The 14301-nt window shown below is 46.5% G+C and overlaps 5 protein-coding genes across 5 annotated transcripts; 2 read left to right on the forward strand and 3 right to left on the reverse strand.

Annotated features, from left to right (window-relative positions):
• Nucleotides 1-490: 490 nt before the first annotated feature.
• On the reverse strand, nucleotides 491-1372 carry SERLADRAFT_465912 (uncharacterized protein; the record flags this gene model as incomplete). Its single annotated transcript, XM_007317631.2, has 3 exons — nucleotides 491-654; nucleotides 713-1127; nucleotides 1183-1372. The coding sequence occupies 2 exons, from the start codon at nucleotides 852-854 to the stop codon at nucleotides 491-493; spliced, it is 306 nt and encodes a 101-aa protein (XP_007317693.1).
• Nucleotides 1373-1501: 129 nt separating this feature from the next.
• Nucleotides 1502-3033, reverse strand: SERLADRAFT_465914 (uncharacterized protein; the record flags this gene model as incomplete). The annotated part of the gene is made up of 7 exons (XM_007317632.1): nucleotides 1502-1883; nucleotides 1942-2089; nucleotides 2143-2233; nucleotides 2283-2464; nucleotides 2522-2610; nucleotides 2663-2793; nucleotides 2859-3033. The coding sequence occupies 7 exons, from the start codon at nucleotides 3012-3014 to the stop codon at nucleotides 1745-1747; spliced, it is 936 nt and encodes a 311-aa protein (XP_007317694.1).
• A 131-nt stretch (nucleotides 3034-3164) lies between these two features.
• Nucleotides 3165-6534, forward strand: SERLADRAFT_437300 (uncharacterized protein; the record flags this gene model as incomplete). The annotated part of the gene is made up of 14 exons (XM_007317633.1): nucleotides 3165-3323; nucleotides 3376-3517; nucleotides 3571-3644; nucleotides 3700-3821; nucleotides 3882-4032; nucleotides 4081-4205; nucleotides 4263-4330; nucleotides 4379-4689; nucleotides 4770-4992; nucleotides 5046-5231; nucleotides 5283-5407; nucleotides 5467-5544; nucleotides 5596-6051; nucleotides 6103-6534. 14 exons carry the CDS (start codon nucleotides 3165-3167, stop codon nucleotides 6532-6534), a joined length of 2652 nt encoding a protein of 883 aa, XP_007317695.1.
• Nucleotides 6535-6841: 307 nt separating this feature from the next.
• Nucleotides 6842-9162, forward strand: SERLADRAFT_465921 (uncharacterized protein; the record flags this gene model as incomplete). Its single annotated transcript, XM_007317634.1, is given in 4 exon segments — nucleotides 6842-6879; nucleotides 6895-6924; nucleotides 6978-7624; nucleotides 7680-9162. The coding sequence occupies 2 exon segments, from the start codon at nucleotides 7263-7265 to the stop codon at nucleotides 8938-8940; spliced, it is 1623 nt and encodes a 540-aa protein (XP_007317696.1).
• A 4042-nt stretch (nucleotides 9163-13204) lies between these two features.
• On the reverse strand, nucleotides 13205-13828 carry SERLADRAFT_387724 (uncharacterized protein; the record flags this gene model as incomplete). The annotated part of the gene is made up of 1 exon (XM_007317635.1): nucleotides 13205-13828. The coding sequence occupies one exon, from the start codon at nucleotides 13427-13429 to the stop codon at nucleotides 13265-13267; it is 165 nt and encodes a 54-aa protein (XP_007317697.1).
• Between the last annotated feature and the right edge of the window lie 473 nt (nucleotides 13829-14301).

Raw genomic sequence — 14301 nt, forward strand, 5'->3', positions numbered from 1 at the left:
AAGGACTCTCGCTGAAGAGTTGCTACACTGGTGACCCGATAGCGATATGGGGGACCCAGGGCCTTAAACTGGGCTTATGTTTTGAGCCCCAGATACGAATTTCGTGAGAATAAATGAAGGTCCATGAGAGCTAGGGAAGTATGATGATTGCTGTGCTACGAGAGGGCTAGAAATAGCAGGGACAGCGCTGTGACCGTACCCACCACCTCTCTTGAAGCTTGAAGTACGGGAAGAAGCGTTTATCGAGCGAACCCTTTTTTTTTTGTAATAAACCTTACAAAGTAGTGCGTATATCAGCAAACAACCCGGCACACGGAGAATGAAGCACAATTTGTAGCAAGGAGTTAATGACAACTAGGATCGCCAGAATTGCGCGGTAGTCGTGATTGTTTTGTGCGGACTGATTCCATATCATTATCATTGCTGTGCAGCGTGCTAGGCCAACGAGGATCACGCCTGTGCCGTATGTCAGAAGATCGAGGGGCGTCGTTCATGCCAGGCCAAGCATGAGGAGTAGGCCAACTATCCAGTTGAGGGACATAGTGAGCGCTATATGAATCAAGATACGTCGAGAGAGGAAGACAGCTCCTATTGTTTCATATTTGAGCTTGGTCAGGATTGGCCACATGATGACAATGAGGCCAATGGCGACCGCTGTTTAGACATGTACCATGTTAATCTCAATAGCACAAGGTATAAGAAATAGACATACGAATGGAGACGCTCTGCAAGCACGCAGTGTCAAAGCTTTTTGAATTCCTGGGGCTAACTCGCCGAAGACTACACCGATGACCATGCACAGAAGTGGTAGTTATTTGTAGGCGGTCTAAAATTCCAAGTCGTCGAAACAGCATATTTTGTCATTTAGCGATTGATGTGATGAAAATCTGAATAGATGTACATTGAGAGGTCGTCTCAGGCTCAGCTACAGGATAAGTGTCAAAAGCTCTGGAAGAGACCGTTGCAACAGCTTGAGGAGTGTTCAACGAAAGTTCGTCTGCAGACTGCTCTAAGGACATGACAAGATAAAAATTGGGAGATGATGCGGTGCTTCGTAAGAAGCATGGTATTGGTATGTTCGCTTGAATAGCAACGAAATCATATCGGTTTTCATTATCGCAGACGAACTAGGAAATTAGGAAATCGTTAGTCAAATTCGAAGTCGCGTAGCGTGTCCCGTACCCCGGCTGTTTGCACGCCATCGAAGGAGATGTTCTAATTGGACAATGTAGTATTCGACACTAATGATCAACCAAGCCATCCATGGTGAAGGAGGCTCCTCGATGACGTCCATGAGAGTCCCGCTGGTCAACCCGGAATGGAGACAGCTCAAGCCAACGATGAGCAGTTGGGCCAACATTTGCACAACCTCAGCGAGGGACTGATCTAAGACATGAAAGGAAAGGATGGTTTATCGTCGTGAAACTAGAGGCCTATGTTCGGTGATCGCGGTTCGAATCTTGGGATCGAAAGATGCAGCGCCGAGAATAATATGTTGTTACGGTATGACTAGCATATACACTCCAAAGAGCCATTTCCACCATGATGCTCTGTCATCTCACTACAGCAGGAAAACGAAAGATGGATAGTAGATGTTCTTTACAACATCCCAACTGTGATACAGATATGCTACACGGGATTCAAAACATAACGATGGAGAGAATGTTACTCGCGTGGCGAAATTTGGTCATAGCGTTAAGGAACCAAGGAGTGTCGCATGAAAGGCAGGCTGATGTAGCGTGGGCTATAGATTTTGTATTTCAAAAGGGTGGCGGACAAGTTCATCGTACAGATCAGCTGGGAGGTCACGAACAAGAGTCACAGCTATTCCAATGACAGGAAGAGCCTCGAGGGGAGGGAAAGTGCGGAGAATGCGCATCGGACTACAATCCATATCATAAGCCGAACTATCCATCTAGAAAGTGCTCAGTGGAATCATACCTCAAGGAATTCATAACTTCATCTCTCATAAGCAAAAGCTGTGCAATCACACATAAAACATTCAAATGTACGCCAAACGCAAGGAGGAAGTCCCATAGCTGGAGGACTTGATCAAGGGGTGGGGTGCACGCGCACAACGTCAGCACGGCTACAAAAATACACAGGTTATCTGATGCACTAAAAAAAGGACGTCCAACGCACATGGGAAAGCATAAATTTCTGCCGATAGATTCTTTGATCTCAGGTGCGCGAAAAGCTCAGGATCTACGATCTTCAGGCATCGATCTAAGAGCTACCACATAGTCAGACAACGCGGTAAAGAGCTTCAAGGGAATACTTACCTTGAGCCCTCGGTGTACACCTTCTAAAGTAGGCTGAACGTATAGTGGACATGATTCTTCGATGAACTTCGCAAAACAAAAAAATGCCTCGAGTTCCGAGGGCATGGTATACAGGAAAGGTGCGGCAAGAACGTTCATGCCCTGAACATATGTGAATCCAAGTTGATGAGTCTCTTGACGATCTTTGGAATGGTGGGAGCCTGAGATACACGATGCAGGGGAACACGGAAAGCACGTACCATGATTCCGCCACACAAACGCATCGAGGAGACGAACGAGCATGTCTTCACGAACTCGTTCTTTGAACCCACGATCAGTAGCTAAAGTTCTGATAATACTATAAGCATAGTAATTCTGTAGTGTGGGTGCTGAATGCAGACCTGAACGTGTCATTTCTTATTTTTTCTCGGACCTCACATGGGCCTCGTGAAACATATTGTAGAAACGTTTCTGCAGACAAGCTATCAACACGAAGGAGAATTTTCCATATCCGAGGGCGTAGTGTAGGATCCTGGTGACATGAGAGTTGCTTTCAGTTCCCTAATTACATGCGGCGAAAGTAGTAGTACAACACACGGCAGCAGATGGGATACCCTCGACCAAAATCATCCGTCGCAGCTTCTTGACACCGTCTTCAACATCTGGGGATCGCTTTGACTTGGTAGTTTTTGGCTGGTTTAGGATTTTATTGAAAGAATGTGCGGTCGCTGCTGCAGACGGCGAGGAAGACATGATAGAAAACACAGCCACCAGTTGTTTGTTCTGTGTTTACATGGTGACTTTTGGGTTGCGCAGGTGATCTTGTCGTGTTCCCATCCAAGTCTCTGTAACCTATCGCACGTGTATCTGCAAGATAGCCCACTGCACGGCCAATCTTTCATTATGGAGGTCCCGTTCATATCTTCTGGGGCTATGAGTCGAACACATTATTCTGTAGTGCGAAAAGTAGAGAACGCACCTTCTGCTCAAGCCGCAGACCAACTTCTTCTACGCGAGATTGAGTCCGTTCGTCGCCGACTTGCAGACCCGAGACTTCACGTCGTGCGTACTGCTTGGGGGTATAAATCCATAACTCAGTGGAGAAATTTTGTAGAAGGAATGCCAGGAATGCTTGATATTGCTCCTATATTGTTCGATGGCTTTGGTTGTTGCATCCCCCGGTGATCTGGACTTCGCACTACCCCACGCAGTCAATCTCGCAGAAACTGGCCAGTCAACACAATCGAAGAGAATTGGTACGCTTCGTTTTGCACTCTTCCTTAGCCTTTTCTAAAGTAATAAATAAAAGGCTATCTATTCTGTGCTGAGGTTATGTCCCCCAGTCACGAACTACAGTTGATGCTAATCAACACGCTACGAAAGGTTAGCTGCTTTTTTTTTACCTGTCATTCTGCTTGTACTTAATGGTGAAAGAAAGGATCTGGAGAGTTCGCATATACCACGTATTTGTCTCGCTCTTGATGCTCTCATACAGTCTTCCACCGAAGACGTGATACCTGCAGTTCAGTCGCGTCTACATGATCTCCTCTCGCATAGCTCGTTAGTATGTATTCTCATCTATCTCGAGTTCACCTTACAACTTGAAGTCATCAACTGTAGGCCTCATGTGCGTCGTCGCGCCCTCCTGGTTTTTCGTGTCCTGTCACGCTATGACGCGGAAATTCTGGCACGAATAGAGGGAAAGGTCATCAAACGTATAAAAGATTCTGACTTCTCAGTTTCTCATGCTGCTCTCATAGTTTCTACTCATGTAAGCTTTACCGTCTTTTCATCTATGCTTGTCGCTCAAAATATGCAGTTTAAAAGAAGTGATAAGGTACATGCTGCTATCAGCGATATGCTGGCGTCTGCCTGGACCGCGGGTGAGCACAAGTCAAAAAGAAGAATGTTGTTAGCGCTTCTCGAGGCTTTCCGAGTAACTAGGTTAGTCTACGGCAAATCATTTTCTCTGCTATAAACCCTGACTTCACTACCACAAAGGCCATCTCCGGACAGCATCCATACAACTTTTGAGATTATACGTTATGCTTCCGAATATGCTAAAGCTCGTAAGTTTGGAATCAGCTTTTCGGGTTTCTGGCTTATATTACTTACAGCATTGCTACGCGAGGCATTCCTTGTACTGTCATCTATTCCATGTGAATCGATATCAAGTGCTCAAACGAAGCTTGCCTTATCACCTGTCGATAGCATTCGTTATCTATTAGCCTCTACCGACCCAAACCAGCAATACCTATTTATTACTTGTTTGGGATGTCTTGATCAGACGCTATGGGCAGGGACCCTTCCGGACACCGTGGCCATCCTGGACGAATGGGAGGCTGAACGTGTCATGAAGTTACTTGATTCGAGTGACAGCTTGATCCGAAAGAATGCGAGTATCCTCAGGAAATTTTCGATCTGTGGTGTGGCTAATCATGAACGTTTCAGACATTGACAACACTCCATGGTATTGATCCTGCCATTGTCGGATCCTTTTATTCGCAGCTTCTTCAACGCATGCCTTCTGCACTATCGATCAGGGATAGGGACGAATACGTTTCTCGTCTATTGGAAATCGGTGAAATACAATGCGGAGGCGATGGCGAGCTTTATGCGGTCCAGTTGAGGGAGCTCTTGGCAGATGTCGATACGAAAGCCGAAAGCCTCCCGGAAGGCCAGCCTATCATCGAAAGTGCCGTCGAAAGGATACTAGTGCACGTTCGAAGCAGTGCGTAACACTCCTTATTCAAACTGGTAGTGGTACTCATTAATGTGATACAGTGGACATATCTGGTCGTATAGGTTGTGTTACGACATTAATTTCGCCTATTGTTGAGAGTGAAAGCCGTATTGGCTCCACACTTATGGTCATCATATCTGCACTGGTATGTGAATATGCCGGAAAAACATCCATTTCGCCTGTAGCTATCCTACGAGGAATATCGAGCAGATTGTCGCTGTATGCTGGTTCGTGACTAATTTGTTACTTCAAGCCTATTTCTAATGCACAATGAATAGCTGCAGTACAAGATGCTTGTTTGCTATCAATGCTGCGTCTCTGTGCAGAATGCTCTCAGGTACCTGATGATGTTATAGTGTCTACAAAGGATATATTACAGCTTTCTAGGAGGCATATAACGCGGGTATGCATTCGGTTTATGGTATCATTAGTTTTTTTTAGTACCTTACATGACCTTTTTAGCGCTGTGAACAGTTTCTAAACTTGTCAAGTCAACGACATGTCCTTACGGAAATCATCTCGAAAGCACATTCATCCTCGGTGAGTCCGAGTTGTCTTTAGGGTGCCTTTCCGAGCTTGACGCAAATGCAGCTTCCAGATTTCGTGGCTTCACTCTCTGAATATCAAAGTACGGATAGTCATCCCGAGATTGGTCGAGTGGTAAAGCCTACTCCGTCGGGTTTATCCTCTTTAAGGAGTACTGGCGCATCGAGCAAACTTCGTTATACCGCCTATGAGACACCACAACCAACACCCAGTCTGCGGCACCTGACCAGTCCTCGGATCGCTCCTACAAGTCCACATACAGTCACCCATTCTGATCTTCAAGGTAGGCACCGAAGCTTGTCTCAGGCTAGCGATGTCTCTTCTTCATTCGGACCATTGGCGAGAACGATGACACCGGGCGAGCTGACACTTGCCACGAGCGATAACGGCTTGGATCGATTAACCCAAACGGGGGATACACGGAGACCGTCACCCGGTACGATCACGCGCCAGAGCGGTAGCGATGTGAATATGGAAATTAGTTCAGCGCTCGATGACTTGGTAAGCACGGACGAGCCCTGACCCAGGAAAAAGTGCTGATGAATAGATCAGGCATCCGGAGTTAATCTGATATCGCTCGAAGCTCCCTTCATTTCCGAGCTGATGGTGTCGACCGAACCAGATTTCCAAGGTTGCTGGGAAGGTATGGGAGATCATAGCGGCCGTGGGTGGTGTGAAGCATCAATGGACACTATCGTAAGGCGACTGCAGCAATTGCAACACCGACTTAAAGTCATCGCTATCGACCAGCCACCCTATGAAGGTTCTTCTATTTGTTTCCGCTTGATTATCAGATTCAGTAACGTGTGCTTCCTCTTGGCAGGTGACTTGAAGGTCCTTGTTCAGGCAGCGAGTCAGGTGGACTCGTATCGATGTGCGGCTCTGCGTTTGAGAGAAAGTGACGACGAAAGTTGTTTATGGAGGATGCGGTGCGAAGACGACGAGCTGAGGACGAGTATAAAGAGACTTTTAGATGAGATCTAGGCGGGTAGAAACGAAACACAAAGGGTGATGGGTTTGTCTGGTACCATGATGCGAACATGTTATGACAGATGAATCTGTAGTGCGAAGATGCGAAGAAAGAAATGTGTCGGTGATTCACTGGACGTGGGATGATCACGTATATAAGTGAATCGACGACCGGCAAACAGTGTTCTTTGGCACTGCCAAGCGTACGGCGGCTCCCAGCACCGCACCGAACGGACAGGTAAAAGAAACAAGGTGTCATAGCAGCCGTGGGAAAGTGACTAGCACATATAACCGCTGCGTCCTGAAATTTTCGACCAAGGAGCTTTCCTCTTTCCTCGCACGACGACCATCTCCAAGCTTGCCTTCCCTAACAATCTATGAATTTGTTTTCAACACTGCCGTATGTGCTTTTATCTCTCCACAAAATGCGTGATGTTGACTTTTCATTAATTCCAGCACCCCATACCAGATTAAGATCATTCACTTCGGTCCTCTTGCAACTCTCCTCGTTGACACAGACCGCCCTCCTTAGGGCCCATTTGCGTTCTACACTTTCAACGCTGCTTCTCCATCATCTTACTTTCGCCGGCTAATGGGATAAATTCGCTCCACTGTCATCGGAACCAGGTTGCCTGCTCCGAAAATCGCATACTAGACTCCTAGAAGAAACAATCACAAGAGACAACCCGGAACTTCTTTCCAGTTGCTTTTTAACATTCTCTTATACCCTCAACACTCTGGACATGATGCATGCACTCAAGCACCCATCTTTTTTTCGTCCAGCAAGTCGCCCTACGTCGCCTTCCCCCACTCCTTCTCGCCCCGATTCGGGGTTAGGTTTCGACAGAGTATCGAGGCCTCTCAACAAACTCTCGCTCAGTTCATTCAGACGTCCTTCTCCTTCTGTGACCCCTGCTCCCGCTCCTGCGCCTGCACTGCTTGTTCAGGATGGTTCCTACCTCGAGGCACTCAGCCTTAAACTGAGTGAGGCGGTTTCCAAGGCTCTAGCTCAACCAACCGGGCCAGCTGGTGCGAATGAACAAGTCGGTGGCAAACGTCCTATCCCATCAGGTCGTGGGCAATCTCTTGGCACTTTAATTGCATCGTAAGAGTCATCATCCTTGTTCTTTTCATAGCAGATATTGAATCCTCGTTTCCAGTGAGCTGCAAGCTGCGCGAGGCAACCATCATTTGCACAAGGCGATATTACGTTCTTTGCACCGCCCGCTGTCGGTCTTGCTGAGTAATCTATCTGCATATCTTCTTCCTCTCCTTACTTCACCAGCATTCCTTGTACCTCCTGCACCCAGTGTCCAGATACCGAACCCCAATCCTACTCAGCTTCATGCTTTGGCACTGGCCGTGTTTTCTGGGGAGCTCCTCACAAGCTTCGATGAAATGGGGTTGGGCCTCGACTCGGACGTGAGGGGTGACGGATTAAGGGCAATTCGGGAAGGGCTTGCCTCCGTTATCACTCGAGTGGTCAACCCCCTGATCGTGGGGATCAAGACTGAACTCATGCCGATAATAGATGCACTGGAATCTCCTGTCAGTACTACGGTACAGAAGGCATCTCTCATTGGCAAGTCTGGACCGGTGCTTCATCCTTCTATAGTCACCTTGCAAAGTTTAATGCCGGTTTACTCCCGTGCATTGGCGAGGTACACTACAGCACTTCCTTCTCAGGCTAGTCTCGCCACCTTCTTGATATCTATTGTTTGGCGAGCATTAGTCGCCCTTTCACACCGTCCCACTGTGTCCCCTTCACCACCAGCTTCTCCTATCGGATCTCCGGCTATTGCACCAGTAACATTAAAGAAGCGCACATTGTCATCGGGGACGACTCCTCCTCTCACGCCCAATTCCGCTCGTTTTACTATGAAGCTGCCGCCTTCTCGTCCTCCTTCCCCGCCTACGGTGACGGTCACTTCCACACCAGCTGCAGATGCTCGCGCTCTTTATGACCTACTCAACCTTTTACCACGGCCACCCGCGGACACAGAATCTACCCGGGTGGCTCGGGAGGCTGTGGATGAAGCGTTTGATGATTTAAAAGCACTTGTTGCACTGTTAGAGAGCGTCGACAACCCGTTCTTCAAGTTGAACAAAACAGAAGAAGAATTGTACAACGAGGTTGATGACCTAACTGAAGATCTGCCCACGCTCATTGCACTTCCTGTGATGCTTCGTGGGCAAATTTTCGGGCCAGGCACTGGAGCTTCGACGGGGCCTTCTATTTCTTTGATGCTCAAGATTACTGAAGACGATTATAGAAAAGGATGCCTGACGGGCTTTGGTCGGGCAGAAGAGTGCGCGATCATTGTTGGAAACCGTATCCTCAATGTCCTACAATCGAACAGTGATGTCCATCACTGTGTTACGAAATGGTTGGAATCACGCATTGCAGCTTTTGACCATTGACTACATGGCCTTCTGAATGCTGCAGGTAAATATGTGGTAATATTATCCTTAGACCGAAATTTTGTTAGTCACTGTACATACTTAGGAGTGTTCAACTTTGTGTTGGGACTTGGTTTTGATTCTTATTATTATGCGTCTGGTGCCCTTTTCTTGCGACTAGTAGAGGCTTGAGTAGAGGTCTTTTCTTTCTTGACATGATATAACAGCAGTTATTCGAAACTTGATAGTCAGTTGAGATGAGAATGAATAGTGAGTAGAAAGCTTCACCTCATGAGACTCGTGCTCGCAGAGTTGTGGCACAGCACTGTATTGTATTCCTGGACCCGTAGGATCCAGGTTTATATTTCGCAATTGAAGTTTTTTTCTTTCAAGGAGGCTTTATATCCTTTTGTATTTCCATCAAAATTACAGGCTGTGCTTTTTCTTTCTCCGCTTTATCTTGTCTTCATCGTTGTCTCCCTCTGCACCATTACCTCTTGTCATGGGGCAACCAACAGTCCTACCCTGCTCCCGATGCCGACACATCTTCTTTGTCGATTTCTGTTGGACATATTGCCAGGCAACAAATACGAAGCTATATAACAAAAACAAATGTCTGGTCAAGTCCCTGAAGAGGGCGGTGAATCAGAGTACTGAGGTTGAAGAGTATCGGTATAAGTGTGAATCCAAACTAATATTGAACTAAGGAATAATACATTGAGTATGTACTTCCTTATATAGTGAACAGCGATGGTCAGACCAAAAAGGGGAAGAGTTAAGAAAGTGGTCTGACCAGCCAACTAACCAATAAGAAAAGAAAGCAAAAGTGGTCCGATCTATCATATTTACTAATCGTGTGAGAAAGAGTATTGGTAAGAGGTGGATGATCGGCTGTATCAGTAAGCCCATGAGAAGGCGCTGATTCATAGCCTACCTCGCTTATCTATATTCCTCCAAAGTATTCCCAGACATAGCATTGAATCATTGCTATGTCATCTGGATATCTTCTCGAGGATCTACAACAGTTCTCCTTTGTTGTAAATACGATAGGATGTGAGTATGAATGGAAAATAAAAAGAAAAAGGATAAGAGTACTAGAATGCCAACCGTGATCTCTAGTCCAAGAGTGAGAGGAGTGACCGGGAATGAATTGGATAACCACAACATGATGGGAATGCCATAAGAAAAATTGATTCCTCACATTAGCTCCCCTTTTATAAGACTCGTGTCCTCATGAGTCCGGAAGCGGCACTCTGGAACTTGTTGGTAATCCAATCGAAAAGCATTGGAGATTTAGAAGTCGCTGTGTAATTTTTGTAAGGACAGAAGTGAAGAGAAGCGGTGATGATGCGAGGGGCGGCGGGATGCGTTTTGTGGAAAGTTGCGAGTAAATCGGAGACGTGTGTAAGGTTGGTGTCAGGTTCCCAAGTACGCTCTGAGACTGGATAGCCATGCCAGTGGACCAAGTAGTCGAACTTAGTGCCTCTTAGTTTGGTTGGTCTAGATGCAACTATACTCTCTACTTTGTATTTGTCTACGCCTTCAATGATCTTGGGTGGTGGTTGCGAGGAGATAGGTTGGTTAGGGAATTTGGGAGCGTGGTATGGAGACAGAATAGCTTTGTTGAACACTGGGTGAATGGATTTCCAGCTTTTTGGGATGTCGAGTTGGTAAGCAGAAGGTCCAACCTTTTGGGTGACTTTAAAAGGACCAAAATGTTTGTCGTCTGATTTCTTCATCGGTCTGTCTGTCATGATGTTGTGTCCTTCTAACCAGACTTTGTCGCCAGTTTGATATTCTCGGGGTGGAGATCTCTTACGGTCATAATAGCATAATATCATTTGAGATTGTCATTTACTAAAAGAAGGGAAGATTTTGTGAGTTCATGGAGTTGTTTCATCTGTTCCCCAAACTCGGCCGCTGATGTGGATCAAGGGGATGACGCAATGGTGGTGTTTGTTCGTGGGTGTAGACCATAGTTTAAAAAGAAAGGTGATTGATTTGTCGCAGTGTGGAGATGATTGTTGTATGTGAATTCGGTGATAGAAAGCCAATCTGCCCAATCGTCCTGTCTGTGATTTACAAAAACACACAGGTAATACTCAAGATCCTGATTGATCCATTCAGATTGCCCGTCCATTTGAGGGTGATAACCTGTAGAAAGGCCTGGTGTTATCCCCATCAAATCATAAAAGTCTTTAGTGAACCGTGACATAAATTGAGGACCTCAATCAGAGATAATCTTCTTGGGGATTCCGTGGAGTTGTATCACATTGTCTCTGAGTTGATGGGTGTAACCGGCAGAGTTGAGGATGACAAAAGCAGGGACAAAATGGGCCGTCTTACTAAATTGGTCTACAAAGACCTGAACAGCGGTGTAGCCTTTAGACTCCGGTAGAGCGCCTATGAGGTCGGTGGTGATAACTTGCCAGGGTTGATCGGGTATTGGGCTCGGATGAAGAGGGGTGTTAGACTTTGTCCAATGTGCCTTGGTTTGTTAACAACTCTCGCACCCTCGTACATATCGTCTGATATCTGTGCAAAGACTTGGCCACCAGAGTTCTTGGTTCACTTGTTCAAACATTGTTCTCTCTCCTGGGTGTCCAGCAAGAGCTTTGTCGTGATAATCCTTCAATATTCGCACACGTAGTTCATGGTTCCGAGGGACATAGATGCGGTCAGCTAATGAGATCGGGTAGGAACTCATTGTGGACTCTCTTTTGATCCAGATGATATGATCCTATCCTTCACCTTCCAGGTGTCCAACTTCTCTTTCTGATTCTTCCTTACTACGTCGTCTTGTTTCTGGAAGTTTCTGCGTATATCTAGTAGGTATCCTTTGTTGGTGTCAAGTACTTCAAAATGTACGTCCGGGAGGAGTGTTTGGTTTTCGTTATCATTTGTGCCTCTAGGGTGGTTGATTTGTCTGCTTAACAGGTCAGCCTTAGTGTTTTGATCCCTATTGACGTGTTCCATCTTGAAATTATAATTTGCAAGCTGAGAGGACCATCGAGCTTAACGTCGGTTGTATTTCTGAGGTTGGCGGAAGTAAAGGAGGTTCTGGTGATCCGTGAAGATAGTGAAGGGGTGTTTTGATCCCACAAGGTGATGTCGCCATTCATCTAGTGCAGTCATGACTGCAAGCATCTCTTTATTGTAGATTTCATAATTGTGTTCGGCGGGGGTAAGGGCTTTTGAAAGGAATGTGTGAGGAATCGATTTTTCTTATCGCATTCCCGTCATGTCGTGGTTAACAGACTCAATCCCCGTCACTCCTCTTGCCCTTGGACTGGAGATTACAGCAGGTGTCTTATTACTTTTATCATTTTTCTTCTTATTCTCTCTTCACACTCACGTTCTATCGTACCTACAACGAGGTAGACTCGTTGTCGACCCTCGAGAAGATATCCAGATGACATAGTCACGATCCAGTGCTATGTCTGGGAATACTTCGGAGGAATATTGATAAGCGAAGAAGGTTGTGAGTCAGCGCCTTCTCATGGGCTTACTGATACAGCCAATCGTACATCCCTTACCAATACGCTTTCTCGTACGATTAGTAAAGACGATAGATCGGACCACTTTCTTCCTTTTTCTTATTGGTTAGCTAGCTGGTCAGACCACTTTCTCAGTACTTCCCTTTCTCGGTCTGACCATCGTCGTTCACTATATAGAGAAGTACATACTTGATGTATTGTTCTCCAGTTCAATATTAGTTTGGATTTGCGCTCTTACCGATACTCTTCATTCTCATACTCTGATTCACCGCCTTCAAGAAAGGACTTGACCAGACATTGGGCTTTGTTATATAGCTTCGTATTTGTTGCCTGACAAAATATTGAACTCACCTACCTCGAATCCTTTTCCAGAGCCCCTCTTTGGAAAACCGTTTCCCTACACCCTGAAAAAGACTGTCGTTGCCACTGCACCGGTCTAAACCTTCATCATCACCTTCTCCACCTCTCTACCATCCCTATCCCTCTCCTCACTATCGTCATCAACCTCTCACTATCCACCCCATTACACCTATTGTCGTTCAGTCTTCTCAAACTGGACGCCTTCTCTACCATCACCGCTCTCGTCCAATTCTTTGCGTTCTTTGCCATCATCAGATACCTACAAACCGGACTCGTCAGCGACGTCGTCTACCTCCATCGTGTCTACCTCCCAACAGCTCTCAGAAGAGTGGGTATCAGAAGCGGACCGCAGACACCAGAGAGATTTCCTCGCAACTCTCAACAAACAGCTCCCGGTCCTCCCCGTCCCTACCGAAGCCCATACTCCAGACGTGGAAGGAACGGTCGAACAGATCACTGAGTTGTATCAAGACTCCTCTGCTTCGTCTTCACCAATTGATCCGATCGAGGATATTATCCTCGACATAAACGACGCACTCGCTCTCACCCAATCCATTTTTTACCATTCCGCCATCTGTAGGAGAAATTCTCGCAGTCTCGAGGAGATACTCCAACATCTCCGACAGAGCACGGAGAGAACTTTTAATCTTCATATCCCTGCGGCACGAACAAATTCCGTTGATAGACTACTTCGAAAGCCTAGTACGCCCGAGTTACGAGAACACTCAGAGGGTTAAGCTTTTGAAAGGAATAGCCAACGTACAAGAACGAAACCTGCAACTTATTTCGCAGAGCCACGTCCCAGATCTTCTCGATCTTTATCGAATCCGCCCTCTCATTTTTCCAGACATACCCAGCCGCCTCCTCCCTTACGACTTCGAACACACCTTGCTTTGTGGCATTGTGTTAAGGAAGAGGCCTAACGAGGAACCTACCTATGATATCCCGTCCTCATTTTTTACATCTGACTACTACGACACCTACTCCGCCTCTCCTGTCAGTTACCAACCCATCCAGTACTTCTGCATCGGCAATCATCTGGACCACCTTTCTATTGTCCAATATCTGACACGACTTCGCCGAACTCTCTACCTCCCTGAAGTCCACGATCTTGACGCATTCGGGCCGCGGTTTGGTCTTCAACACAGCACTTCCATTATCATTGTCACGCCCTCTACTAAAGATCATATTCGACGAGTTGTTGCTGCGTTAGCACGATTTGATCAGCTCATCGCAACTGCTCAGAGGAAATCCCGTGACGGAGAAGACTACACGACCGAAATCGACAACATTCGACACGTTTCAGAATACGTCGACGAATATTACTGGATCCTGGAAATCCTCACTCCATTCGTTGTTAACCAACAATCTGATCACCCCGAACGTTTCATTGTTACAGTACTCCAAAGCGATTTCTGGGCCGTTATCAACCATAGCTCACGAACTCGTATCTATTCGCAATACTCTTACACCTACCAAGGTCGGAGAGGAGAAGCACCGCTCATCCCGTCGGTTGAACAACTTT

This window comes from Serpula lacrymans (assembly GCF_000218685.1).
Source record: "Serpula lacrymans var. lacrymans S7.9 unplaced genomic scaffold SERLAscaffold_6, whole genome shotgun sequence".
NCBI classification, from domain to species: domain Eukaryota; kingdom Fungi; phylum Basidiomycota; class Agaricomycetes; order Boletales; family Serpulaceae; genus Serpula; species Serpula lacrymans.